The following is a 26,826-nucleotide window of genomic DNA, read 5'->3' on the forward strand; positions in this document are numbered from 1 at the left end:
AGCTCCTTCCCTCTGCTGCCAAGTGCTGCATCATCCCAGAAGCTGGAAGCAGGTTGGGGATGTGTGGTCAGCCTCACGGCTTCCCTAGCTTATCCTGTCACATTCTTATCCTTTCTAACATCTTCTGTCCCCATAACTGAGCTGCTGCTGACAATTTCTCCAGGCACAAAGCAAGAAAAGGTCAAGATGAAAGGTAGGAAAACCCTTCCCTGTGTAAGATTCTACCACCGTGTTTTCACCACCTCGACTCCAAAGGAATCTAATGCTGATTTCCTCTGGCAAGACTATGAAGGAGCTGTATGAATATCCCAGGTCCTGTGGATCATTTCCATTGTTTTGTGTTTGCCATTTGACAGCATGACTGCCTCTCAGGTTCAGGCCTTTCACTGTCCATTGTTCCTGTGGCTTCTGTGCTCCAAACCCTGTCCTTTGAAACATAGTTGGGTACCCTTCTGTACCCAAGGGAAGCCCAGTGCTCCTTTCCGTTGAGAAACTCGAAGCTCTAGCCATTCCAGAAGCAGGTCCTACTGTAGACTTCTTCGGGAAGTCTTATCAGCTTCTGGTCTATGACCATGGGACCTTCTCAAAGCTTGGGTTTTGCCTTAGACTATATTCCTGAGAAAGTCCTGGGATCACAGTGAAATTCTTAATGTGGCCCCTTACAAGCTCTCTTTACCCAGTTATGAAGAATTGGAGACCAAGCCAAAAGACCCGCTATGGGCTCCTTCCTACAGGGGAGAGGGGAGCAGCCACCCGCACCAGTTCCACAAGCTTACTTACACGTTTGCCTCTAACAGAGGTGGAGTGGCTGCTCACTTCAGGGCACATGACTCTCATTTGGTTCCTGGCCTCTGGGGCTTCCTTTGAAGAGTCAAGAAAAGCTCTGTATTCCCATCACCCACCTATAGTTTGGCCTTGGTGCTTTTCACTAAGACAGCATCCACCCCAGTGTTCCACAATTCCCTAGAGACTAGCAGGGTGGTCCTGGAGAGGATTTAGCCCAAAGCCATCAGGATATCGTCCCCTCCTTGGATTCTGTAAAGGAGAAAGCTCTCAACTCTGGTCCATTCCATCCACCATTCACTGACTCTATTGAGGATTCCTTTAAAAAATGCAATTTAAGTTTTGCTAAGACAGCCTCTTATCTTGCTAACCTTTTCTTTGTGACAAGTTTCTCTATTTCACTCCAGTCTGTTTCCTGTGATTACTGTCCAGATAGAGCTGATAACAGGAAGCTCATGGAGGAGTCTGTTGACGTATTCGGACCACATATTTGGGTGGTCTATTTTCAACCTCCGGCCTTTTTCCTGAACACAGGAGCATAGCTGATGGGCTTTGTTGCATTGGGACTGTGTCAGTCAGAGTAGATTAAAGGGCATCATTATCCATAAGTGACTAAATTTGCATTGGGGAAAAGAGAAACCAGCTTTACAATTTGAAGACCTCCTGTTCTCCCCAAAGCAGAGAGGGGGTCATGTCAGAGGGTTTCTTGTGTTTGCAGACTGCCCAGTGATTCCCCAGGGTTCCTTAAGAGGCATTCATTAAATGGCAGAAAACCCTGAAAAACATCAGTGTTGGAAAACTGGGAAGCATACTAACCAGCTGGCCCAGACTAGTAGATCTGTAAGGGCACGGGCTTTGGTTCAAACTGAGCCATGTGGTGAAATTCGAGCTGAGGATTTCTATTTCTAGCTTCTTCCATGTGATGCTTTGGGGAAGTATTAGCACCACATTTTAAACAGCTTTTACATATATTTCATTACTCCCAGGCCTCACTCAGCACTTTGCATATAGTAGGTGTCTAGTAGAACTGTAAAGTGATAGTGTCTGCTATTTGGAGATGAGAAATTTGCTGTCAGGTTGCAAAAACAGGACTGATTGCTCTTTCCATACTCCCTGTTAGCCTGAAAAACTTCCTGATCTCTTTCTTTAGACCAGAGACCAAACTTCTCACCTAGTTATTGTAGATCATAATAAGTGTTTATGAATATCTTTCCTTCTTCCTATCTTCTAAGCATACTCAAGTGCAGTTTTAGGTGGGGCTACTGGACTTGCCCTAGGCCAGTGATGGTGAACCTTTTAGAGATGAGTACCCAAACTGCAACCCAAAACCCACTTACTTATCACAGAGTGTCAACGCTGCAATTAAACCTGAATACTGAGGTTTTAGGTTGAGAGGAAAATAACTCATACATTAACATCTTTTGTCTTAAAAAACAAAAAACACAGTAACATTCATGGGATATGTTCATCCCCAGTGCCCTGGATGAAGTCAAAATTCTGTGTAGGGCCTGGGTAGGGTTGAATTGGAGCCCAAACTAATTCATTCTGTCTACCATCAAGAAAATGGAGAATTGAATTCATTCATAGCCAGATTGGGAGGGCAAGTAATCTGCCTCCTGACGACATAGAAGCTCTCGGTTTTATAGGCAGGATAGAGCAAAAGTCAGGAAATATCTCTGTAGATTTAGGGCCCAGGAAATGTTGAAATTCCATTCTATTGAAGAAAATTCTCCTTGGTGCCCAGGATGCATGGAAAAAAAGAGAGAACTTTCCACTCTCAGCATGAGGAATCTGGAACCTTGAAAAATCCTATTTACTATAAATCCATTTTAAAGCCACACATGGTGGTACATTCCTATAATCCCAGCACTCAGGAAGCTGATGCAGGAGTATCTGAGAGTTCAAGACTAGCTAGGACTGTAAAGTAAGTTCAAGGCCATCCTGAAACCCTGTCTCAAAAAGACTTTAAAAAATCCATTCTAACCTCAATTACAAACCCAGTACAGGTTGTGTAGTCTTTCTTTGAAAGGCTTAGATTATTTGTTTTTGTTTTTTGGGATATTTGTATAGACTTGACTGTTTGATCACCATTATTCTAAAAATATGAAATCAGAAATGTTCCAAAAATGGGAAATTTTTTGAGCAGTAAAGTTTCAAATTTTGGAACATTTTGAAATTTCAGTTTCTAGATTGAGACTGCTCAACCTCTGTATCACAAGATACAGGCTCCCTTCTTTGTATTGCCCATGACCCATGGTGGACCACAAATCAGTCAAATGACAACAGAGTGGCTTCCCTTTTTATTCCCGCTATAATTACTGAGCACCATTTTTTCCTCCTAGAAAGGTGTCTAGGAAGGAAGTGACAGGCTGGATGGGCTTAGAGACTGATGACTCCTCAGTCTTTCAGAGCACTGTGAGGCTGGAGTGAAACACAGTGAAGACCACACACACACACACACACACACACCAGCTTCAGATGGTTACTGGAGATAAATGAATCCAGACTGCACAGACTTTAAATTATTCTGTAATGTAAATTATTTCTACTTCACTGCTGAAATTCAGAGATTTGCATTTTCTAGTTTACCTCTAGTCTTGGAATGAGATACTTTTTCTAGCTTGTTGAATTTTACCCCTCAGGAGCAGGTAGATGAGGTGGTTGCCTTTTGTCCCCCCTCTCCCACTCGTCTTTCTTTTTACCTCGCAGCTGCTAAGACCGAACATTATTCTTGGTAGCTGTGTGAAAAGGAAAGGAAATCAACTGTAAAATATATCTTTAAAGTTTCGTGACTGTCATTCTGTGTTTTATTAAAATATGTCCTTGGGTATTCATGGACCTGGAAGTCGCTTCCCAAGTGCAGATGGAAGAACTTGGCTTTTGACTCCAGGTGGGGAGATGGACAGGTCATTGGCAGGTCTTTGAGGACTTTGGCAGTACCTGAGGCACTCTTTTCTAGGAACCCACAAATGTCACTTTTGCTCAGCCATATGTATTGACTGAGTACCTGTTAGATGCCATATCTCTGCTGAGCCTTGTGCTGCAGCCTTGGGTTCACAATTCCAGCCGGTGCGAACACTTAGGAACAGCACCACACAAAGAGGTAAAACAGGAAGATCCAAAGTACAGAGCACTGGCAGCTAACTTCATTTGGGTGTGACCAGAAAAGCTGAGTTGCCAAGGTAAGGATTTTCAAAGGACAGGGTGGACACAGGAAGCGGCACCCAGTGTTGGGGAGCACAGGAGAGGTGTAGGCATAGGGGATCCGTTCAGTGCGGGTAGACCTTAGGCAGAGTGGAAGAGGGAGTAGTGGGAGGTAAAGCTGGAGAGCCTGAGCAAAGAAACCTAGGTCAGAAAGGGCCTTGTATGTGTAGGAAAAAAAAAAAAAAAAAAAAAAACAGTACATGTGGTGTTGTCAAAATACATGGTGAATGTTTAATTTTTAAACGTTTATTAGAGTAAGCACTATATCACCATTAATGCCCCTCCAAAATACTACTATTCACATCAGACACACTTATCCCTTCATTCTCGCCATGCTCTGAAACTGTTCTGAAGCACTTGTTCATGTTTTTATGAAGTGTGATCAGAAACACAGTGAATGCTGCTGCCGCATGATGGGGGTACCTATCACTGTTTTACGGGATCAGAGGGCGGTGCAGAATGATGTGACGGTGTCTGTGTCCATGCTAGCCCCACCTCACCAGGAGCCATACAGACACGGAGAACCCCTAGAAAGCCCACAAGGAGGAACTCTGCCTTAGTGCAATCTAGTAAAAAGAGAGGTTGACTTGCCCTCCTTCATCTTGAGTCCCAGGGAACTAAAGGCCCTCTAGTTCCAGGCTGTTATTCAGGAGGAGGGACTGTGCCATCCATCCTATGTGTCCCTTCTTTCTAGCTTCACTGGTGTGAGAAAAGAAGCAGGCTGTCAGAGGAGATTATGAGACGTGTGTCACCACTCATACAAGGAGCTCGGGTCCAAGGTTCTGACAGCTGGGGAGGCAGGTTACCAGGGTGAAGAGAGGAGACCAGTAATAGATTTACAAGATCCCCATTATGAGTCCAGCAAGCCTTTCAAGGAATAGTAAAACACTTCACTTTCATGACTACTTTTGTTCCAAATATACGCAGAGGCCTTGTGTTTCTTAAGGAAAGAAATGTGATTCATTCCTGTATACAGATGATTTATCCACTTATGACTTGACTTAAGGTTTTTCAGCTTTACAGTGGGTTGATTAGAATATTTTGACTTACAGTATTTTCTGCTTGTAATGTGTTTATCAGGATACAACCCCATTGTAAGTCATGGAGTCTGTATTTGTAAAACCATGTAAAGTACTAATTCTTTATTTGTGGTGGAGGAGATGGAAGCTACTACTTTAAAAACAAGGTGGAAAATCCACAAAGCATCTGATCACAGTGTAGACTTGTCAAGACTGTTCTTGTGGCAAGTGACAGGGCCTCAGCTTTAGCAGCATGGGCTGTACCAGGGATGGTTCAATCCTGGGAACCCACAGGGAAGGCAAGAATGTACCTGAGCTCAAACCCAAGTGGCACTGTGGACCAGCAGCCTGCCAAGACAAACACACTCCTTCCCACTTGGCCCTGTCCACCAGGACTTCCTTTTTCTTTTCTTAGAACCTGGTCTCCATGAAGCAGTTTCCATCCACACTTGCCTCCCATCCTTGGTATACAGATCTCTTCTGTCCCGCTGGAGAAGGTTTGACTTCCTGTTCCCATCCAGGCTTCCTCAGGAGGATTCCCAATGACTCAGACTTAACAGGTGCTGACCACTGGACAAACCAGCTCTGGGTAGGGCCACAGAGTTATTTATTGAAAAGTAGCAGGTCAAAAGGAGATGCAAGATAAATAAGGGAAGTGATACCCAGAAGAGCTGTATGTGTCTGCAGTGGGGAGTCAGAGTTGTTACTGGGGAGAATTACACAGTATCCACTCCAGCCCCAAGCTCAGAAACTACCACTTGTCTAAGGAAGTTCCTGGAGTATTCCTGTACCCCCAGCTCTGCAGCCGCAAAAGAAGTTGGAAGAGAGCTTCTGATTCTCCAGTTGTACATTGTGCCTCTCCCCTGCTGTGGACACATGGATGTGTTGTTTAGATTGAATTGTTTTCCTAAAGCTCTGCATCCAAGCTCTAAATATCTTCATACCTGTTCTACAAATGTACCTGCCTCCAGCTACAGCCATAAACAGCCAGAGACACGCTGACAACAGTGTTCCTTGACTCTAGCATGCATTCTTCTTTTCCTTCAAATCCCCTCCCTGCAAATGAGGTTAGGTAGATTTAAATTTTAATCAGTTAGATCAGTAGTTTTTAAAGGAAATTTAAATTGAACCAGAGACTGAAAGCATTAGAGGGCTGTAGAATCACTGAGCTGGGATCTCCTAGAGGCTTTTCCTGTGGCTCCGAGGCAAAAGTGATGTGCTACTGTGGTGTGCTGCTCAGTGCACACCCCTTTTGGCTGTGTCTGAAGAAATCAGTTGGTGAAAAGGCTTTGAGAATAATTTTCCTTGATCCTGACCTCATAAGTCAGAGAAGCAAAGCTTTTTAGGAAGTGATCTTCACTCAATTCTTAGATCAGTGGGACTTCTGTGTCGGTGATGTCAGCTTTACCCAAGGCCTAGATAACCAAGCTGTGGAAAGGGTTGGTGTGCATGTTAAATGATGTTCCCATCCCTGTCTGTGCACCCCTTCCTACTTTGGGTCTTCCCCTGAGTTAGGGAAAGGTAGGCAGGGACCTCTTTCATTTAAGAAACCTTAACCCCTTTTTCCTTAAACCTAAAATGTACCAGTGTACAGTATACACTGAAAGGAAAAGGATCCTTTGAACCCTATGATGGCAAGAATTAAGCCTTCTGGTGTAGTGGCAGGGGTGAAAACTTTGGAGTCTTGGGACAGTCTGAGTTTTGTTTATTAATGATTACATCTATTTTAAATGTTTATGTCTATGTTGTAGAATAATACACCAAATATACAGAAGTCTTTAAAAAACACATTGTGTCAGTCCATTTTTTGTTGCTATAACCAAATATTTGAGAATGAATATAGAGGATTATGTGGCTCATACTTCTGGAGACTGAAAAATCTAAGAGCACACAACTGGCCTCTGCCTGGACTCTGGTGAGGGCCTTCTTGCTACCTCACTACATGGAAACACAGAGCAGGTGTGTCTCTTCCTCTTATAAAAGTTTCCAGTGCTATCATGGGGACCCTGACCTCATCTACATCTAATCCTAATTACATTCAAAGACCCATCTTGAAATACTGTTAACTGTTAGGAAATAGATTCAAATCATAGTAGACATCTAGACACCATCCAGATTTACAGATGCTAACTTTTTGCTTTGCCTTTGTGTGTGTGTGTGTGTGTGTGTGTGTGCGCGCGCGCATGCGCGCGCACGCGCTAGGAATCAAATTCATGATTCATACTTGCCAGGCAGGTGCTTATGCCGCTGAGCTAAACCCCTAGCCTCTTCTTACAATGTTTTTAACATATAAATGATGTATTGTAAATAGAACTGAGGCTCTATCTGCTTTACCAAATCATCTCTCCTCTGTAATCAATCCTAGAAGTTTTTATGTCATCCTCATGCATATTTTTGTACTTGAACTACAAATGTCCACATATATAGATATCACCTATATGCATAATATTGTTTTGCATGGTTAAAAATTTAGTAGCATCAAGCCATACAAATTCTTTTCTGGTGGATCCCAACACTGCCACTTACTTACAAAAATCATGGACAGACGTGGTACTCTTGGAATCACAGAGAGTTATGTGATGGTGCTGATAATTTTAATCCTAGCACAAGCCAGATGAGCAGTGCTGCAGGGCCGGAGGAGGAAGAGACCAACTTGGTATTGTAGAGATAGCATTAACAGGGCTTTGTTACTTACTTAATGTGTCTATTTTTGGCTTTGGGAGGCACAGGAACAGTAAGCGTGATTCTCAGGTAGGTTCCTGGTGGGGAGATTGACACCACTTACTGAGCTCAGGAGCAAATGAAGGGATGCTGGCTGGGTACAGTAGCACCCATTTAGAAGTGGCTCAGCATTCCAAGTGGAAAATTTCAGGAAACAGTTCATTACTTGGACTCAAAATTCAGAAAAGAGATCTGAGCTGTCACACGTCACTGGGTTCCCTTAGTCTCCAGGGAATATTTGCCCTCAGAGTGTGTGTGGCTCTATTAGAAAGGTGTCGATGGCACTTTTACCTAGAATACACAGCATGGTTCAGCCTCACCAAATTTCTGCACAAGAGAGCTAAGGTAGTTGCCTAATTGCCACCTCAACTTCAGAGATTACAATGATACTTGAAACATTGTTCCATCTGATCACCTGCTGGGAGTTCTTGTTTGTGAGATTATATAAATCCTTTCTGAAGGTGCCTGAAACCATAGCTAAATGTTAATAAGTGCATAAGCTTTTTATTAGCTTGTACAGAGACTTCTGTCTTCCTCAAATTGAACCATACCCTTTTCTGGGATTTGATGGCCACATGTGTTAACAGAGTATATGATTCTTTTCTCAGGCATTTATTCTGGGATCCTAATCTTGAGTCTGTCTGCAGTGAATGTTTATTTGTAGGATGGGAAGCAGTTGGAGCTTTTGGTGTTTTGTCTATGTCTTACCCCAGATCTCAGCTAGAGCCTATGATCCATCCTCACTACTTAGCAGCTGGCTTTTACCAGGAAGTATCTCCTTTTGCTTCAAGGAGAGGCTCCTGTCCCTGCATCCCTGCATAAGTCCTGAGATGATTCCTTTTGGAATTTACCCAGCTAGCCCAAGTAAAAATGTAGAGTGGTGTCTGGGAAAAGTTTGGGTAGCTACGGTTGTGGTAGAGATCCACAAAGGCCTAGGGAATTCAGGATGGGAAACAGCCACCAATCAGTGAGCACCAAACCAGGTATTTCTTTCTCTTCATTGTCTCATTCTCTTGTCTTTGTCACCTTCTACCTTGTTCTTCTCCTCCTTTGTCTCTCTGTCTCATCATTCTCACAGAGATGATGTCTCCATTGCTGCTATGTTTAAATGCCTCCTGTGACCATCTGTCTGTCTGTGTTCCCTTCTCTTTCCCTTCAGCTCCTAATGGGTTCTTTTCCTATCCCTTCATCTGGCGCTGTCCTCCTCAGATCCTTGTTACCTGGCCCACAGCTGCAGAGACTCCTATACCAAATGATTCTTTTACTCTAATGCCCATAGTCATCAGGCTTTGTGTACACGATTCTGACCTAGTAGGAAGATCTGATGGACTCCTTTTGTCTTCCTTAGCTCATTACCATTCCCAGGCTGCTGGTGACCTAGGACTGCATCCCTCCCACCCTGTTAGACCCATTCTGGGCCAGTAGGCAGGGGAGGAGGTAGGGTTACAGAGACTCCTGCCTGCTTAACCAGAGACTTGAGTAAGAGGAGTGCAGAAGTTACTAGGCACCTCTAGCCCAAGAACCATACTCTAGAACTTTTCCATTTAACTTTTGTAGTAGGTATGACAGGTTCAAGCTTCAAGTGGGAATTATTTTTTATAAACTTTTTCTCACTACACTGCTCATTCTAGAGTTTATACCTCTGCAGAACAGAGTTTGGCACCTAGAAGCCACAACAGATGTGGCATGGAATTGCACTTTGAGTTCAGGTGTTCAATGTGTTCACAGATTAGACCACAGGGAGGGCTTGCTTGAGCCAACAAGTCATCCTGGTGCATTAGTGGGGTGGTTAGTTTTCTGTTCATGAAGACTTGCCAAGTAGGGATTTAAAAGACTTCCCCCAGGGTTTTAGAAGTCCTGTGCAACAGTCACCAGGGCGCTCAGTGGCAGAGGGCAGATCATCTCCCACCACATTCAGGCCTGCATCCCCTTCCGTATACAGTGTGCCAGCCCAACGTCCTGCCAGCAGTCTTGAGTCACGGATCCAGCTATTACTAGATTTGCTTTATGTTTGGAAATGGTGTGGAATGGAAAAAACCTTTGTCCCACTCTCATACAACTGGAAAACATTACAGAACTTAAGTCTTTCAAGCTGGAGGAGGGGAAAAGTCCCCATGCTATACAAAATCCAGTTTGAACAACTTAGTCACACAGAACATGAAGAGGAAGGGAAAGTGAGCCTGCTTCCTCTTCGCAGGTGGTTTTCATTAACATGTCATGAAATTCAGTCCTACAAACCCAGGAAAGTGGTTTGGTTTTGCTTCTAGTAAAAAATAAACTGAATGTTTAGTGCTCACCATATTTGCCATTTAATCTCTCTTTGTGCTTTTGCCTACCTGCGTATTCTGGTCTCTCCAGCTGCTGAGGAGATCAGTACACATTGTGGGAAACTCTTCTCCCCATGATCAAAATTAACTGAAATCCAACTCTGACAACATGAGTTAGTCATCACTAGGAATATTGGCAAAAGCTGGGGATGTTTATGTTCCTTAGGGACAGTTTAACCACTCCAGATAAATATTTTAGCCCAACCAACTGCCTTCTCTGGACCTTCTTTCCCCAAACTTCCTTCCCTAAAAAGGGGATGAGCCAAAAACAATGTTTTGGGTCTCTGATAGTATTTAAAATGAATATGAGACTTCATGAGCTATCAGTGATGTTCAGCAATATGTTGCCATAACTTGTACAGTGCTGGTATGAGTGCTTTTGCCCCCCAAATCTAAGCAGATTACTTAAAAAAGAAATTTTGGTCATTGGATTCCCCAACTCCTGCTGTCTCCATATTAAGAATTCCTGTGTCCATGGCCTCTGGCACGTAGAGGAGGTTCTGTCCTATGAATGGATTGTTATGTGAATGAAAAAAAATTTTTTTAAATTTATGTCCCTCTTTAGAATAAGAAGATCTATCTGGATATCATTCATACATACATGGAAGTGCATGCAACTGTTTATGGTTCCAGCACAAAGAACATCCCTAGTTATGTGGAAAATCATGGTATCCTCAGTGGACGGGATCTGCAGTTTCTTCTACGAGAAACCAAGGTAAGTTTTAGTAGATTTATAAAAACATTTCCTTAGATCGGAGGTTCTTCAATGAGGTCAGATTCTTTCATGTTTTGTTTTGTTCTGTTTTGTTTTGCTTTTTGGACACAGTAGCTCTTTAGGCCGTGACCGGGCAGTGACTTGCTGGACAAGCTACTGCTGAGAAGTCAGTAAGTTATGGGAAGAGGTTATGGGAACAAATCTGTTCATTGATGTAGTTAAAAAGAGAAAGAAAATGTTCAACTAGAAATGTTTCAAGAACCGTATTTATGGAGGACCCTCTCTGCACTTAGCAACAAGTCAGTGGCTGAGAGTCAGGCTAAAAACGGGAAGGTTAAGACCGCTGGCTCAAGACGGACATAGTGATAGAACAGCAGCTTTCACAATAGGCTGGACGCTGAGCTTGGCCCAGTCACCCCTGTACGCCCCCGCCAGCTCTTCTTCACACTTCCTCATTCACCAAGCGTGTCCTGAACACTGAAGTTCAGATGAGGAAAAATATCCCCATCAGCTCAAGGAGCAAGGACTGCGTTGTGAAAGACCGAGAGATGGCTGGGATGTGGGTGTACCTAGTTAGAGCCAAGTGATTGACATGCTGATGACATTCAGAAAAGAACTAGAAACCAACCCACCTAGCCTAAGTACTAGAAAATAGTGTAAGATAAAATTCCATCAAGAAAAAAAAGTCTGATTGTCACAGACATAGGCAGAGTGCAGGCTCTGAGGTGTAGGTAATTGGGGGAGTTGCTGAGGATAATTCTGCTGAGCATGATGACATGATGTTTCGACAACATGGGGAAGTTCACACAGTGATCTGTGTCATTTCTTATAACCCTACCACAGAAGTGAGGCACCCCTTGAATAAGCCAGTGTTTGACCTTGAAGACTCAGCTGGCACTTGAGGACATTAAATAAACCCCCTCATATTTATTAACAAGTTCTTCTTTATGAATTTTATAAGTATTTATTAAATAGATGCTTTGGGCCAGGCATTACACATGAGACACAAGACTGAATAAAGGAGGTAGTCTCTTGGCCTATTAAAACACAGAGAAGTTTATTATTAATAGTAGATATCTGAGCCAGGCATGGTGGCACAATCCTGTAATTCCAGCATGCAGGAGACTGAGGCAGGAAGATTGCCATAAATTCAACTCCAGCCTGGGCTACATAGTTCAAGGCCAGCCTGAAATACACAGTGAGACCCTCTCACAAAAAAAAAAAAATAAACAAAAAAAAACACCAGGATTTCTCAGTCTGGTGTCTGCCTCTGCTCTCTCTGTCTTTATATTCAAGGTAGGGGAGAGAAGTGGACTTCTGCAGCATAGTAGCAATTGCCAGTCCTGTGCAGTACTTGGTTTTCAGATGGTACATTAACATTCATGTGCTTTGAATCTCACAGCAAGTGACCTTACGAGGTAGACACAACAAGTATTACTGTTATCTCCAGTTGTTGGGTTTGGCCTTCATAAATTTAGGTTAAGTTGTGAGGGTGGCACCATCTCTGGATTTTTAAATTGCAAATTAAGGCTGTTCCAGTCCCTTTCATACCATCCTTATCAGCACTTAGATTTTAAGGACACTTAGTGGACACTAACCAGCCAAAAGAATGCTTATCTCCCTTTTGCCTCAGTTTCTCCATCTGTCAATACCACCAAGTCATTTGTGTGGTGCCATGACTAAAACAGTTTGAGAAGTTCTTTAACTCTTTGGCCAATGACCTGCTTTGTTTTAATTAAGATTTTATTTCCTTCAAGGTCATATATAGTCTTACAACTATCCTTCAGGAGAACACGTGTCCCAGTTTCACCACTTTCCTTCCCATCACCTTTTGTCTTCTTTTGACAATTTAGAATCATCAGTGTATCCAGGCCCTTTAACAGCAGGGCTGGTTTTTGCCATTTTCCTCATTTTACTTTTCTCTGCACGAGTGTGTGAAAAAAGTTCAAGCTCCTTTAAAATAACGTTTGGCAGAACTGGTTTTCAGCATCGTGTCATTACTGTCTCAATGCTTCTGTTAACCCAGCCTTGTGAATGTCTTGCTCAGCCTTGCAAATTTTAAAAGAACCCTTGCTTACCTGCCTTCCACTTTCCCTGTCAGCAAATGGGAAATAGGCCAAAGCTTATGTCCAGGGGAAGACAAGAAGAGAAACCCATTAGGCCCCTGTCCCAAAGCCAGAGACTAACCAAGGAGTGCAGCTGGAATTTTGAGCACCGGGGGCATATATCCTTGAAAACGAGGAACCCTTCTGAAGATGTCACCAATCCCATTACCTGGTGCCTGCTTATCTGACAAGCATATATTAAAGTACTCTGAGTGAAATTATGTTTTAGACACTTGGTAAATATGATGGGCCTGAGGTAGTGTATCACCAAGACTACTACACCAGGACAAGGCAGCAGGCAGCAAAATGAATGAATCTTGGGATTTCAAATAATAAAACAAAAGACCAGTCAGGCTTTGCATTTATAACCATTTCTGCTTTTAACGCCTTCTTCTGTGTCTCTGAGCAATTTAAAACTGATTTCCTCCAATCCACATTGCGGGGTGCTGCCTAGGAGCAAATTCATTCTGTGGAATGAATGAGATTCACAGGCTCCTTAGACTCCTTACTGGAGAGGAAAGCCAGTGGGTCTCCTCAAGAGCTATTCAGACATAGCAAGATAATAGATGTTTAGTCAGATTCAAACTCATTCTTTTTCTTTATGGGCCATCTTTGAATCTCTGCACCAAGCTCAGGAAACCCTCTGCTCAGCAGAATTTTGTGCTAGTCTCTCCTTAAGGACCCAGGTATCTTTAACAGACTTGCTTAAAGGAGCCTGTGGGGGCAGGAGAATTATGCTACAATTGCAGCTAGAAGATTTGGGAAGTCATTGGACTTCAGAAGACCCTTTTAATTGGGGCATAAATTTGGACAGATGAGTTGTTTATCGTAGGACCACAGATGAACCATTCAGTCCAGCAAAGTCCAGAAGTACAGTTGGAACCAGCAAATCAAGACTCATCAGGGTGATGTCTGTTTATTTTTGCTTTAAATCTCCATCTCTTGTAATGTGGTCCCTTTCTTTGCCTCGTGTTGCAACTTTGTGTCTCTTTCCCCATGTCTTCCCTTACTTAATGTCATTGCTCCTTACTCAATGTCATTGGCATCCTACACAGGGGTGGGAAGGTGCTGGACCTGTGGCTTTTGAGCTAGATCCGTTACCTTCCTTTCTGCAGTCAAGCACAGATTCTGGCTGTGATCTAGGTGGAGAAGCTGCTTCTATTGCTTATGCTGCACCTGGTCTTTTCTCTATCCAAACACCTTAGCATTCCCTCTTCCAAGACTTTGGTGGGCCTTAAGGATCCTGGCTCCCTGCCATGTCAATTTATCTGGAGAGCTGAACAGGCAGATGTGCAGTGTCTGCTGCCTACATCATGTGTCTTCACCTTGCCCTCACCTGCATCCCCCCCCCCCCACACACACACACACGCTGAAAGCAGTCAGCTCTGGTGTTTCCCACTGGGCATGGATGGATTTTGAAACCTCAAAGCCTGGGCTTTGAAGTTTTACTGGCTCTGGAGCCAGACTCCACATTGCTTCATGAGTTTAGAAGGGATTTGCTTTTCGGTTCACAGGTATATTTCCAGTCCTGGAAGAGTGCCTAGCTTGTAGACTTTGGGCATCATCAGTCCAAAAATCAGAAATGCAAAATGGTCCCAATTCCAAAACTTTTTGAGTGCTGGCACAGTGTTACAATAAAAAAATTCCATAGCAGCCTTACATTTTGGGTCACAGTAAAAACATAGTCATGCTGAAAATATTATGTAAAACTACTTTTGTCTATGTTTATAAGGTGTATGTAAAACATAGTGAATTTCATGTTTAGATGTTGGTCTCATCCCCAAGATACTTCATATGCATATAAATACTCCAAAATCTGAACCACTTCTGGCCCCGAGTATTTCAGATAGGGAATTCCAGCCTCTAACTGCAGAATGAAGAAAGGAATCTAGATGAAACCCATTGGCATCTGGAATCTTAGGACCATACTCCTCCTAGTGAATTTGTGTTCTCATGAGTCATGTGTCCAGTTGGTTTAGATCTCCTCAGCAAGGGTGCTAAGCTCCAGGTAGCTCGTGCTTCCATCTGACTGATGTTCCTCACATCTGCAGGCCAGAGAGTGTAGTGTGCAGGGGTCTGAATCAGTAAGCCCTCTGAATTCCAAAGCCAAAGCACATCCCCACATACCCCTTCTCACTCCCTGTAGAGCACAAAGACATTTGATTGCTAGAAAGTTCTAATTCCTTAGTTCTTATGCTTTTATTAATTCATCCACCAAATATATATTAAATTCTAGATATGTTTCAGCCCTTATTGTAAGCATTGAGCATACAGGGAAGACTCAGGTAGGTTTGACCAGAGGGAGAACACAGATGTGTTGGAGAATGTAAACAGGTAACTTTAAGGATGTTACACGTGACTGTGGACTTTACTGTCCACATTTATCAAGCCCCAGATGCTTTACTAAGCTCTTTCATAAATTCCATTTTTATCACAAAAATCCTGTGATCTTGATACCATGACAACCCCCATTTTCCTAGAGCCAAGACTGAGGCTTCAAAATAAGTCTGTGTGCTGCCTCTCTGTGGTGAGTTGAGAGTGAAAAAGGTGTGAACTAGAGTGAAAAAGGAGTGGTCCAAGAAGGAGACAGTAGAATTGACTTTTAATGGTGAACCTCCGGATTGGCCAGCGTGAAAGTCTCTGACATCTTCAGGTTTAAGTTTGTCTAAATGTTCTCTTACGCCCCCACTTTGAAGTTAATGAATTGACCACACAAATTGTAATGCCTTTGATTTACTTCTGCGGCGTTCAAATGACAAAAATGCAAAAACTCAATCTTGATGGCATTGGTGGGGTTTGTTGTGGTGTTTGGTTTGGTTCAATTTGGTTTGGTTTGGTACAGTACATTTCTCACAGAGCTCTGAGGTAAGTGGCATGAATAGTCACGAGTCTGTCCACTGAACTGGTGTCCCGGAAATGGTCAGTTTAAGCAGCCAATTTTGACCAGCGTTGTGCCCTTCAAAACACTTGATAAGTATTGTCATCTTTTTGTCCTCAGTCCTCTTAGTGCTTCCCTATTCAGTCCTCGGAAAGCAAGAGGCAGGGGCTTGTGGAGCCTGAGAGAAGGTGCAGCTGATCTGAGTCCTTCAGCATCCTGCTGCATCAGGTGCCTGAGCACAGACATTTGGCCAGACAGGATCCTTCACACTTACCAGAGCATCACTTGGGAGGCAAATAAACTTTTCTGCATGCCCAGCCATTTTATGGGTTCTTTTTCAAAATAAAAGCAATACCTGTTGCTAGAAACAGAGTAATTGCCAGTGATCATAGGAAGAATGAGCTACTGAGGCTTATCAGTAACATGTGGTTCATAGGACTAGTCTTTCTCTGATGGATGAACCACACCATATCTGTCTTCTGATGAAGGTCTCACCCCTTTTTAAACCAGGTACTTTCTGCAACCATGAAAGGTTTATAAATACACATACAACTTGGACATTTTGTAAAATATGTCACACATATTTTACACAAAAATAACTCCCACATACCAGTTTAGGGACGTACTTGCTAAATGATGAAAGATCATGAAGTATGTGTGTGTGAAGTTGCAGCGGGATTTGAATGTGGACAACTGTTGATCAGATGTTTACTAAGGGCCAAGCCTTTGAGCACTGGATATTTCTCACCTAATCCGGCCATATCTCCATGAAATAAAGCACTTTCGTTTTCCCCATTTTACACACAAGAAGACTGAAATTTAGAGAACTTGCATTATCTTGGCTTGGGTCTCGTCACTACAGAAAACGTAAGTAAGCCTTAGAGAGCACATAGCGTCAGCCTGCCATAGTTACTATACTAGGAACTCATGGCATCGGAACTCATGGCACAGGATTTGAACCCTGGTCTCCAAGACTGCAGAGCCTGTGCTGTCAAAGCTACCTTGTTTTGATCACTTTGTCCCAGTAGTCAATTTCTTGGATATGCTGGGGTTCATTTGTTGCTCACACTTCCTCCTGAGCCTCCCCACAACTTGACTAATCATTAGAAAAGTACACTTTAAATATGGATGTGTCCTATTTTGGATTATTCTTGATATTCCACATTGAAAGTGAGGATTGTAATGAAAGTGGCCTGGGACTGTAGTGGAGTGCACACCTACTATGGATGAGGTCCCGAAGCTAATCATACCCATGCAGGATTCATAAAAGAACTACTTTGTCCATATTTAACAGAACTTTTGCTAAGTACTTCACTTAGGGCTTTAGAAAAATTCTGTTAGGGAAAAAAGATCTGAATGTTACTGATCTCTTTGTTTATGTGTCAGGATGTCCCAGTCCTGTACTGTGAATAAAACATGGTGCTTCATCTGTTTCTCTTTTGCTTAGTATTAGTTGAAATCTCAGTTTTAGAACTATAACCCCTTGTTTAGAAATGCTCCTTGCTGGAACTGGAATTGCAGCCATGGAAATGTTCCCTCATCTAGAACATTAGATTCTGGGCTTCTGAGGGCCAGGCAGAATATAAATGTAGTAAATAAAAACATGACCAGTTTTCCCCTAAGGAGTTAAACGTTGGTGCTTGAGTGCACTTTTGCCACGTGGTCTTGTAAATCTGTGCTAGGAACATCTGTAAGTAGGCAGGAAGCCAAGGCAAGGAAATCTGGGGCTTTGGGTATCAGGAGAAAAGCCCTTGGTTTGCTTACAGTTGGAGGTGGTGAATTTGCCCTGCCTGCCCTGTTGTCATCCAACCCTCAGCTGTGCTGTTTGACCTTAACACATCTGTGCCGTTGTAAGTCACAGGTAGTAAGTATACTAGAAACAAGGAAAAACTGCTTATTGACAAAAGTGACAGAAACCTGTTATTTTGGTGTTTCCAAGCCATGCATTTCCTGTCATCCTAATTAGTTTGACAAGAGAACTCATTGCCAAGAAATTGTGTAGTATTTCCTTGAGCATCCTTATAAAATTGTGAGAGTTGGGCGAGTTAGCCCAACGTGTTTATGTACTGAGATATTCTGGTCCAGCAAGGCAGAGGAGTTGGTACAAGTTATTCATATATAATTAAACCCAGGTCACATTCAAGTCCATTAAGCAACAGTCTCAAATATTTTTAATTAATGGGTTCAGATTGGTTGGACTTGAAGGAGCTAATTAAACTTTTCCCCAGGATTTTCTATTTAAATAGACAAGCATTGTGCCTCTTCCATTTCTACCAAAATTCTCTTGACAATTTAGAGTTGATGAAGGTATTGCCTCTTCATGATAGACTCCTGATTTCCGGAGGTCAGAAAACTCTGTAGGCCCCAGATCCCTGCCTAAATACACAGAAGCCCAGTCTGTATCTTTTGAACCCTTTTTTTCAAAGTCAGAAAGATGTGGATACTCCTATTCTGTGCCTAAACATAGTTCGACAGAGGTGATTTGTTTTGCCCTTGAAAGGTGGAGTATCTTCCTCAAAGCATGACAGGGACTGTACATCACAGAAATCAGAAGCCATCATGATGGTTACCCTAGATTCTGCATTCTGAGTAAAGCTATGTCTTGGGAAATTATTCAAAGTGTGATAGAAACATATGGTAAATATTTAAATTTTAAAAGTTTATTATACTAAAAGATATATTGCCATTAATTCTTCTCAGAATACCACTCCCCTACACACACTTCGAACATACTTAGCCTATTATTCTTGCAACTTTTTAAAGGAATTCTGGAAGTCTTCTTTAGTGTCTTTACAAGGCGTCTGCTGCTGAGTGTCATCCAGTGGAAAGGTAGGCTCACGGAAGCACTGTGATACCCTCATCAGCCTTGTTCAGCGAATCTGTCACCCCGCAACTCTGGGTCTTCCCCAAGCTCAAAATGATCATAAAAGGTACACACTTCAAATCGATTCAGGACATCGAGACAACTATAACACAACAAAAGATACTCACTTGCTTCAGAAAGTGGCAAGAACAATGGTGTGTGTTCAGGGTAAGGCAGAGTATTTTGAGGGGATTAATAGCAGTGTGTTTTTACTATAATAAATTTTCTTAAGCATTCATCATATTGTCTGATCACACCAGCATATCTCACTTTCTCCTTGCTTTGTTTGTTTGGCTCCCATCAGACCTGGCCTACCTGAGCCACACCAGTACTCATCAGTTCCCTCTGATGATCTCACTTTTCTGTATATTAAGTATGATATCCCACAGGAGCCTCTGAGAGGCACAGAAGTTTCCTTCTGTCGTCCTGCTGCTTCTACCCGCTCCTACTACCAGGTTCTCCCATAACTCATGGGCACAGGAGCTCAGCAGGCTTCCCAAAGCTTCTATTTTTTTTCTAGCTCCCTCCTCTTGGATGCATCTACCTGGATGATCTCAAGGTGTATAGAAAATGAAAGATTATCCCTCCAAAGAATCAGAGAGGTCCAGTACCTTTTTCTAGACAAAGCAAGTTAATGGGATAAGGCTCTCCAGAACACCTGTGCTTTTGGGAGGTTTTCCCCCAGAGTTCCATGAGTGCTGTCATCCTGAAGTATCTTAAATGTGTGCTGTGCACCACTGCCTCAGTAATGAGTGTCTACCATGAGCAATCTGTGTCTCCCAGGGTTACCCAGGGACTTCTGTGCTCCCCAGCAGAACTGTCCTCAATAATAATTAACGTAAAGCTGTGGAGGGGGCCAGGGAAAGGGGGATCAGTACAGCCACCACCACATCCAGTCTAGCAGCCTCCTGATCTCAGGCAGTGTGCGTGTCCCTCAACATGAAGGCAGTAGGAAATGCTGTCCTGGGACCAGTCGGCCCTTGTCACCTGATGTGTCTCTGGATACTGGAACAGTTTCAGAACTGGCCCCTTAATGTGGCCAGGGGGACATAGGCTTCCCCCATCCCAGGCCTGGACCTGCCATCAGTGACCTCCAGGCCTTCTACAGTGCATGGTATTCCTGTACTCAGGTTGGGCAACAAGGTACTTCTGGGGATGTTGTTTTCATATGGGGTCAGGAATCAGTGCTGCTGAAGAACAGACCTTCTCCTTTGTCACAGCAGCTCCCAGGCTGTGTCGTTGCTCTTAGGACCCAGTGAGCTAGCTTTTGCTGCCATCTACTGTCTGCCTTGGAGGAGTGCGAGATTTGCCTCCTAGAGAGGGAAGCTTTGCTCAGCAGATTGAGCAGCTCAGCAGCCTCCCTCATACCCAGGGGAAAATAAAAACGGAGATGTTAGTACTCTCCTGTGAAAACCCGTAGGAAAACCTGTGTTTACTGACCTACCATCATTTTACAGCAGTCCCATTTGCACAGTAATCAAACCACCAAGTGACCTTTCTGTCCCTCTGCCCAGCATCCCTGAAAGGGCCTGTTGTTCCTCTGCTTCAATGAAGAAACCTTCTGTTTAGTTTAGCAAGTGTTTTCCCAGTCATGTCTCCTGGTGAGTCACAAAAAAATGATTGTTGGGTCTTGGTTTTTGTTGTTGTTGCTTTTTTTCCTTAAATACCCAACCTCCCTACTCTCCTCACCCCCCGCCCCAGTACTTACCACTTCAGTGAGCCAAGCTGCTTTATAAGGGCTTTCACAGTTCCTGATGATGTGCATCCCATCTTGGTATAAGCTCCTTCCCTTTACCCTCCCCTCCCCTCAGGGCCTGGGGCCTTTCCAGAATGTCTGAGGTCTCCACAGGAATGGACCAAAGAACAGCCTTGTAAGCCCGGGGAGCCAGTCTTCACAGATGTGTTGATATGGTGTGTGTTTTTCTGTCTTACAGTTATTTGTTGGACTTGGGTTTCCTTATGAAGGCCCAGCTCCCCTGGAAGCTATTGCAAATGGATGTGCTTTTCTGAATCCCAAGTTCAACCCACCCAAAAGCAGCAAAAACACAGATTTTTTCATTGGCAAACCTACTTTAAGAGAGGTAAGTGTCTATCAAAGTCTCTCTGCTTTCAGTCAGAAGAATAATAGGGGCTGGGGAGTAGCTCAGTGGTAGTGTGCTTACCCAGCATACAGAAGCCCCAGCCGGTCCCATCCCCAGTTCTCCCACCCCCACACACATGCACAGAAAAAATAATACCAATTTATTGAGTCTTAGTGTAAGTAAAGATCTGACCATCAGGAATTCGTAGGTGAAGTCATCTGTTAGTGTCCATCAGGAATTGGTTCCAGGACCCCCACAGATCCCAAAATCTGTGGATGCTCAAGCCCCTTATGTAAAGTGGCATCATGTTTGCATTCAGCATAGACACATTTTTCCATGCTATCAATCATGTGTGGCTTTCTTATACATTATAAATGCTTTATAAATAGCTGTTGTATTGATGATGTCAAGGGGGGGGGGAAGCCTGCACATGTTTGAGATAGGTGCATTTCTTCAAATTTTTTTTATAATTTTCAAACTAGAAGATGTGGCACCTGTATGTACAGAAAGCCAACTGCATGAACTTCATCTAACATGGTTAGTTGGGAAGGGAGAGTTTTGGAAGAGAGATGAATGACTCAATCATATCACCTCACTCTAGGCAGGGCCAGCCTTTGAATCTCCATCTCTATCCACAAAGTAAGGAGCTTTTCACTCTACCCCCAACACTATTTTAACATGAACACAGACATACTAGCTTTCTGATTTCTGCCAAACTCTGAATTGATGGAATGAAAAAATCAGCTGGGGCACTCTCTATCATGGGCTTTGAAGAATGAAAAATAGGCTGCGGGTGTTTGCAGAGAACATGAGCCTCAGGAGATAAGACGTATCATGACTGACTAAAGTAATGTGCCTGATGTTTTAGGCCACCATCAGCAGGCCCCATCCTGTGAACTACTCCTGCTATTGCTAAAACCATTTGCCTTGTTCGAACTGCCTCCTAAGATCTTCTTGAAAATCCACAGCAGGTGATGAATCATCATCCAAGATACTCAGATTTGCTTTGAGGCAGTAAACCAAAGCATTCACAGCTTAGTGTGAGTGATCAGGCTGGATGCTTCAGTGTCTGGTCAGAAACAAGTGTGTACAAGAAACCTTAAGATTAATTTTATTATTTCTGTGTATCTGTAAGTGGCACAGGAAGCTGCTCACAAACAGGGATGTCAGAGCACCATCCTGGTCATCCAGTGTCTTCTGCTAGCAATTATACTGATAGCCAACCCTCCTATGACATAAGAGCAAATGTTTTTGAAGAATTCAGTTGCGCTACTTTTACTGGGTCACTTTGTCTGAACTGGCCTTCCAACTAATATGTAAAATGTGTTTTCAATGATTATTTGATGAATCAGAAATCTCAGCCAGTCTATAGAGTTGAAAATTTTGAGAGTTCTCTAAGTCCCGTCATCATTGGTGCTGTGGCCAAAGGAGATGGAGGACTATCAACAAGATCCAGAGATTATCTCAGAAAGGTTAACTATGGCCCAGATACCCACTGAAAGGAGTTCATTGCATTTTGCTCACTTTCTTTTTCCTTCTGCTAGTGTAATGACCTAAACTATTCCTTTTAGGGAATGGTTTCTTTTTGAGATGTCAGTTTGTTGATTAATGACTCAACAATACCTAATCCCCGCCTGTGCACCAGATACTATAGCACGTGCTAGTGTACAGAGATGAGGAGCACAACCTGAGCTTGTTCTTTGGAAAGATTTAAAAGATGCTTTGTAACAGTGAAAATACCTTGTTTAGGAATCTTTTGGACATATCACTGACGACTTTGAAATTTAGGAGTTTTGGATGGAAAGTAGATTTTAGTCATCACTAGATTTTTGTTTTGTTTCATTGTTTTACACAATAAAAACTATAAGGTAATGTTTGGTAAACATTATGAAATGATCACCACAATCAACATTAGCACATCCGACACTTTGTATAGGTCCTGGATCTGTGTTGTAGAGTATGTGGTAAAAACACACGACACTACCCTGTTGGCAAATTTCAAATGTACAATACAGCATTGTTAACTGTAGTCACGATGCTAAACCGTAGATTTCTAGAATTATTCATCTGACATAACTCATACTTTGTATTTTTGATCAACAAATCTTCCTTCACCATGTGTCCCAACCCCTGGCAACCACCATTGTACTCTGCTGAGATGAGTTCAACTGTTTTAAATTCTACATTTAGTGAGATCATGCAGTATTCATCCTTCTGTGTCTGGCTTTTGCATTCAGCACAATGTCCTCCAGGTTCATCCATGCTGTTGAAAATCACAGAATTTCTTTCTTTTTTTTTTTTTTTTGCAGGCTAACCTCTTATTTGGCACATATAAACAGACAAGTTTTTTTACTCATCTGTTGTTAAACCCTTGAGTTCATTCCACCTTCCTGGCTGTTGTGAATGGTGCTGCAGCAGACATGGGGGTTCAGATACCTCTTCAGTATACTGATTCCATGTCTTTCTGAAATAGTTTGATGCAAAAATTGCCTGTACTTTCACGGTCATATCCAAAAACACTATTGCCCAACCCCGTGTTAGAAAACTTTTCTGTTTTTTTTTCTAGTACTTGTATTGTTTGTCTCTTATGTTTAAATCTAGTACATTTTGAGTTGACTTTTAGATGTCTGAGATACAGATACACTTTCATTCTGCATGTGTTTATCCAGCTTTATTAGCATTCTTTATTGACAAGACATGCCTCCCCATTTTGGGCTCTGGACACCCTTTTGAGAATCGGACAACCATAAATATGTAGGTTTATTTCTGGACTTTCTTCTATTCCAATGGGTCAATATGTCTATTTATATGTCAGTGTTTTCCATAGGTTTTAATTTTGAGTATACGAAATTTCTGAAATTCTACTTCTATATATATTTGTAACTGTCTACACTTTTTAAACTTTTCATGAAAGATATATATATATAACACCTGAAACTTAACCATTTGCCCTTTTTTCAGTATGCAAATCACTGGCATTAAGTAAATTCACAGATCTGTGCACCTTCCACTGTTATCCGTCTCCTGAACTTACTCATCAGCATAATAAGAAACTCTGGAAACATTAAATAATAACTTCTCATTCTCCCACCAGTCCCTGGTAACTTTTATTTAGCTGTCTGTCTGTATGAATTTGTCTATTTTAGGTACTTCATCTAAGTGAAATCACATGGTATCCGTTATTTTCTGTTTGGCTTTTTTACTTAATATGCTGTTTTAAAGGTTTGTCCCTATGGCAGCATGCAGCAGGATCTCTTTCTGTTAATATTCTGATGTATGAATATATCATGTTTATGTTTTCTATTCATCTCCTGATGATCATTTGGGCTGTTTTGCATACCTTTCACTTATTGTGAATAATCCTACTATGAACATTTGAATGTAAATATCTGAGTGTCTGCTTCCAGTTCTTTGGGGTATATACCTACAATTGGAATTGTTAAATTTTACTTTTTGTTTATATTTTAAAATACTTATACAGAAAAGTTGAAAAAAAAATAGAGAATTTTATCTAACGTACCCTAGTGGTAACATTTTACAGAACTCTACTATAGTTATCAAAATAAAGAGATTAACACTGGCATCCTGGTGTTCTTTAAACTACAGTCTTTGTTTGCACTTCACCAGCTTTTCCACGGAGGTTCTTTTTCTGTTCCCAGATCCAGTCCAGAATCCCACGTTGCACGTAATTATTGTGTCTCTTTTAATCTTCTTCACTCTTCAATGAGAAAAAAAAAATTAGTCTTTCATTGTCACTTATGAACTATAATGCTTTTAAAGAATACAGGTCAGTTTTTCTGTACACTGAACATTGCCTAAAAAACACTGAGGATCCTCTGAAACACCATCTAGCCCTTGCCCTGTGAATGATGTAAAGTTACATAGCTCAAAGCACTAAAGTACATATGTTCATCATTTTATGTCAGTTGCTATCATTTAGTAATTTGCTTTTTGCTGAGGTCATAAAGGGTTTTCATTCTTCATGGCATAAAGAAAGAAGAGGCATTGGAGCTGCTGAGCAGGATAATTCCAACTAATGTTGAAATGAGACTCCAGCAGAAAGTGTGGAATCCTTTCAATAATTATTCAGCTAGTGACCTCACAAAGACAACTCCATCAGTCCTGGGCTCCCACAGGAGGGCCAAGAAGCAGAAGGGTGATTGACAGGTATTTAAAATATCCCCATAGGCCCATGGCATTAGCTGTTGCATTGGAAGAACTCAGCAGAGTACATTTCCTGTTTTCCAGAAGCTCCAAATCTGATATGAAAGGGTGATAAGACAGCTGCAGATCAGGGCAGTGCATAAAGAAATAGCCAAGCAGATGCAGAGAGGAGTTAACTTGGAGTTGCACCAGGTGGAGGGGGAATGTGCAGAATTAACTGAAAAGGAAAGAGAATTTCAAGCCTCTTTTGAAAGGCATGAGTGTTGGCAAATTGGGGCAACCCCAAAAAGGTCATTTTGACTCATGTAGGATGGCAAGTTCATCCATACGCAGCTCCATCAATCCACGCCAGGTAGCTGTTGAGAGGGGTCAGTGACTTTGATCTCAGGACCACGTGGACCAACACACTCTGCTCTGCTCTGCTGCTTTACTAAAGCCTCCAAAGTCTCTTAACCACAAAGCTCTAATAGATATACAGATTATCTGTTTTTCCTCAGCAAACGGAAAAATATTAGCAAAAGTGCATGTAAGCACAAAGCTCTCTTTATGCCCATGCAAGTCTTTTGTGTGAAGCAACAACTCATGTACATAAATTGATCCATATCAATTGCCTGTACTTAAAGAAAGTCTAGATTTCTAAATAAGAGTTTAGCTTTCTTTTTATTTTTTGCGTGGAACCAATTTTTTTAAACTGCAGTGTCTACTCAGAGGAAAGTTCCATGTTGCCTTAAGTTGTGTGAATGGTTAGAGATATACTTCAATATAAATTGGATTTTTATCTTTATTGGGAAGTACATTAGTAAGGTCCTGATCATTCTTCTGACATTTTGTAAACCGTTAAGAATTCTCTGGCTTCAGGGGGTTTTGTCCATAAAGAAAACTAATGTTCCCCTTGGAGATTTAATAGTCAGTCTGAAATAATGTCTCATATTTAATAAGATTTTCATTACTTTTACAAACTATACTCCAGTATATTTTCTGATTGATATACAATGAAGTAGCGGAGATCAGACAGTTCTCAATAAATTAACAAGGAGGAGCATAATATTCAGAGGGGGCTAATGAATCACAGAATGCCTCATAAAATTAAGCAATACTCAATAAATGTAAATGAATAAATGATAATGGCTCAGCATTTTATATTTTCTAAATGCTTAGAGCAACCTTGTAAATAAGCAGGAACCTTAGAAGACAGGAAAAAGACTGCTGCTAATGTATGAATTACTAAGTAGTACCATTGATGGCAACGTTAATTTACCCTGATTCCTGTGAAAGAACTAATTAAGTTTGTTCCCCAGGCTACAAAATAAAAGTAATGTGACATTTTCTGCATCTTCAGAAAAAGTCTAATGCCGGCACAGATTCCGTCGTGGAATTTTTTTTTTTTATTAGCTTTAAGAGAGTGATTAAAATGCTTTTGTCTTTTCTTAAGAGCTCAGTGGCATCCTGTAAATTGTCATCTTCCTTTTTCGTCCAGAAATAACCTTGCTGAATGATCTTGATTTGAACTTGACTCAGCTACTTTCTTTGACTGTGTGACCTTGAGGAAATGTAAACCCCTCTGAACCTCTGAATCCTTGTGGATACATAGAAAATCGGATGAATTATGTATGTGCAGGTGATTAGCATGATGCCTGGCCCAACAGGGGACTTCATTAATATTCAGTGAGTTAAAATATGCACAGAGAAAACAAAAGACACCTTTCCACAGCTCTGGGGGCTGTGAATTGTCTGCAGCTTCCTTCACTGACCACAGAACTGAGCACAAGAAGAAGGGATGTGTCAGGAGGAGGAGCTGGTGAGGGACCCGGAAGCAGGGCAAGCAGGAGCAGACACTGCGGTCACCTACAGCCCTGGATGGTAGATTTCCTTGTGAGCCTGCATGGTTGGCAGCAAAGGCTCAGGGACTCTGCTTTACTTTTTCTGCCCTGAGTAGTACATTTAGCCACTGGTACAGTGGGATACC

At 42.1% G+C, this 26,826-nt stretch overlaps 1 protein-coding gene across 5 annotated transcripts in view; it reads left to right on the plus strand.

The window, feature by feature from the left end:
* Mgat5 (alpha-1,6-mannosylglycoprotein 6-beta-N-acetylglucosaminyltransferase) overlaps nucleotides 1-26,826 on the plus strand; it is a 338,130-nt gene that overhangs the window by 280,070 nt on the left and 31,234 nt on the right. For all 5 annotated transcript variants that reach the window (XM_023561078.2, XM_063258973.1, XM_063258972.1 and 2 more), the window contains exons 12-13: nucleotides 10,620-10,769; nucleotides 20,550-20,696. In XM_023561078.2, coding sequence (XP_023416846.2) covers nucleotides 10,620-10,769; nucleotides 20,550-20,696 — 297 coding nt within the window. The remainder of the gene's footprint in view (nucleotides 1-10,619; nucleotides 10,770-20,549; nucleotides 20,697-26,826) is intronic.

This window comes from Cavia porcellus, unplaced genomic scaffold, assembly GCF_034190915.1.
Source record: "Cavia porcellus strain 051 isolate PalLab524CR breed Dunkin Hartley unplaced genomic scaffold, mCavPor4.1 scaffold_12, whole genome shotgun sequence".
NCBI classification, from domain to species: Eukaryota; Metazoa; Chordata; class Mammalia; order Rodentia; family Caviidae; genus Cavia; species Cavia porcellus.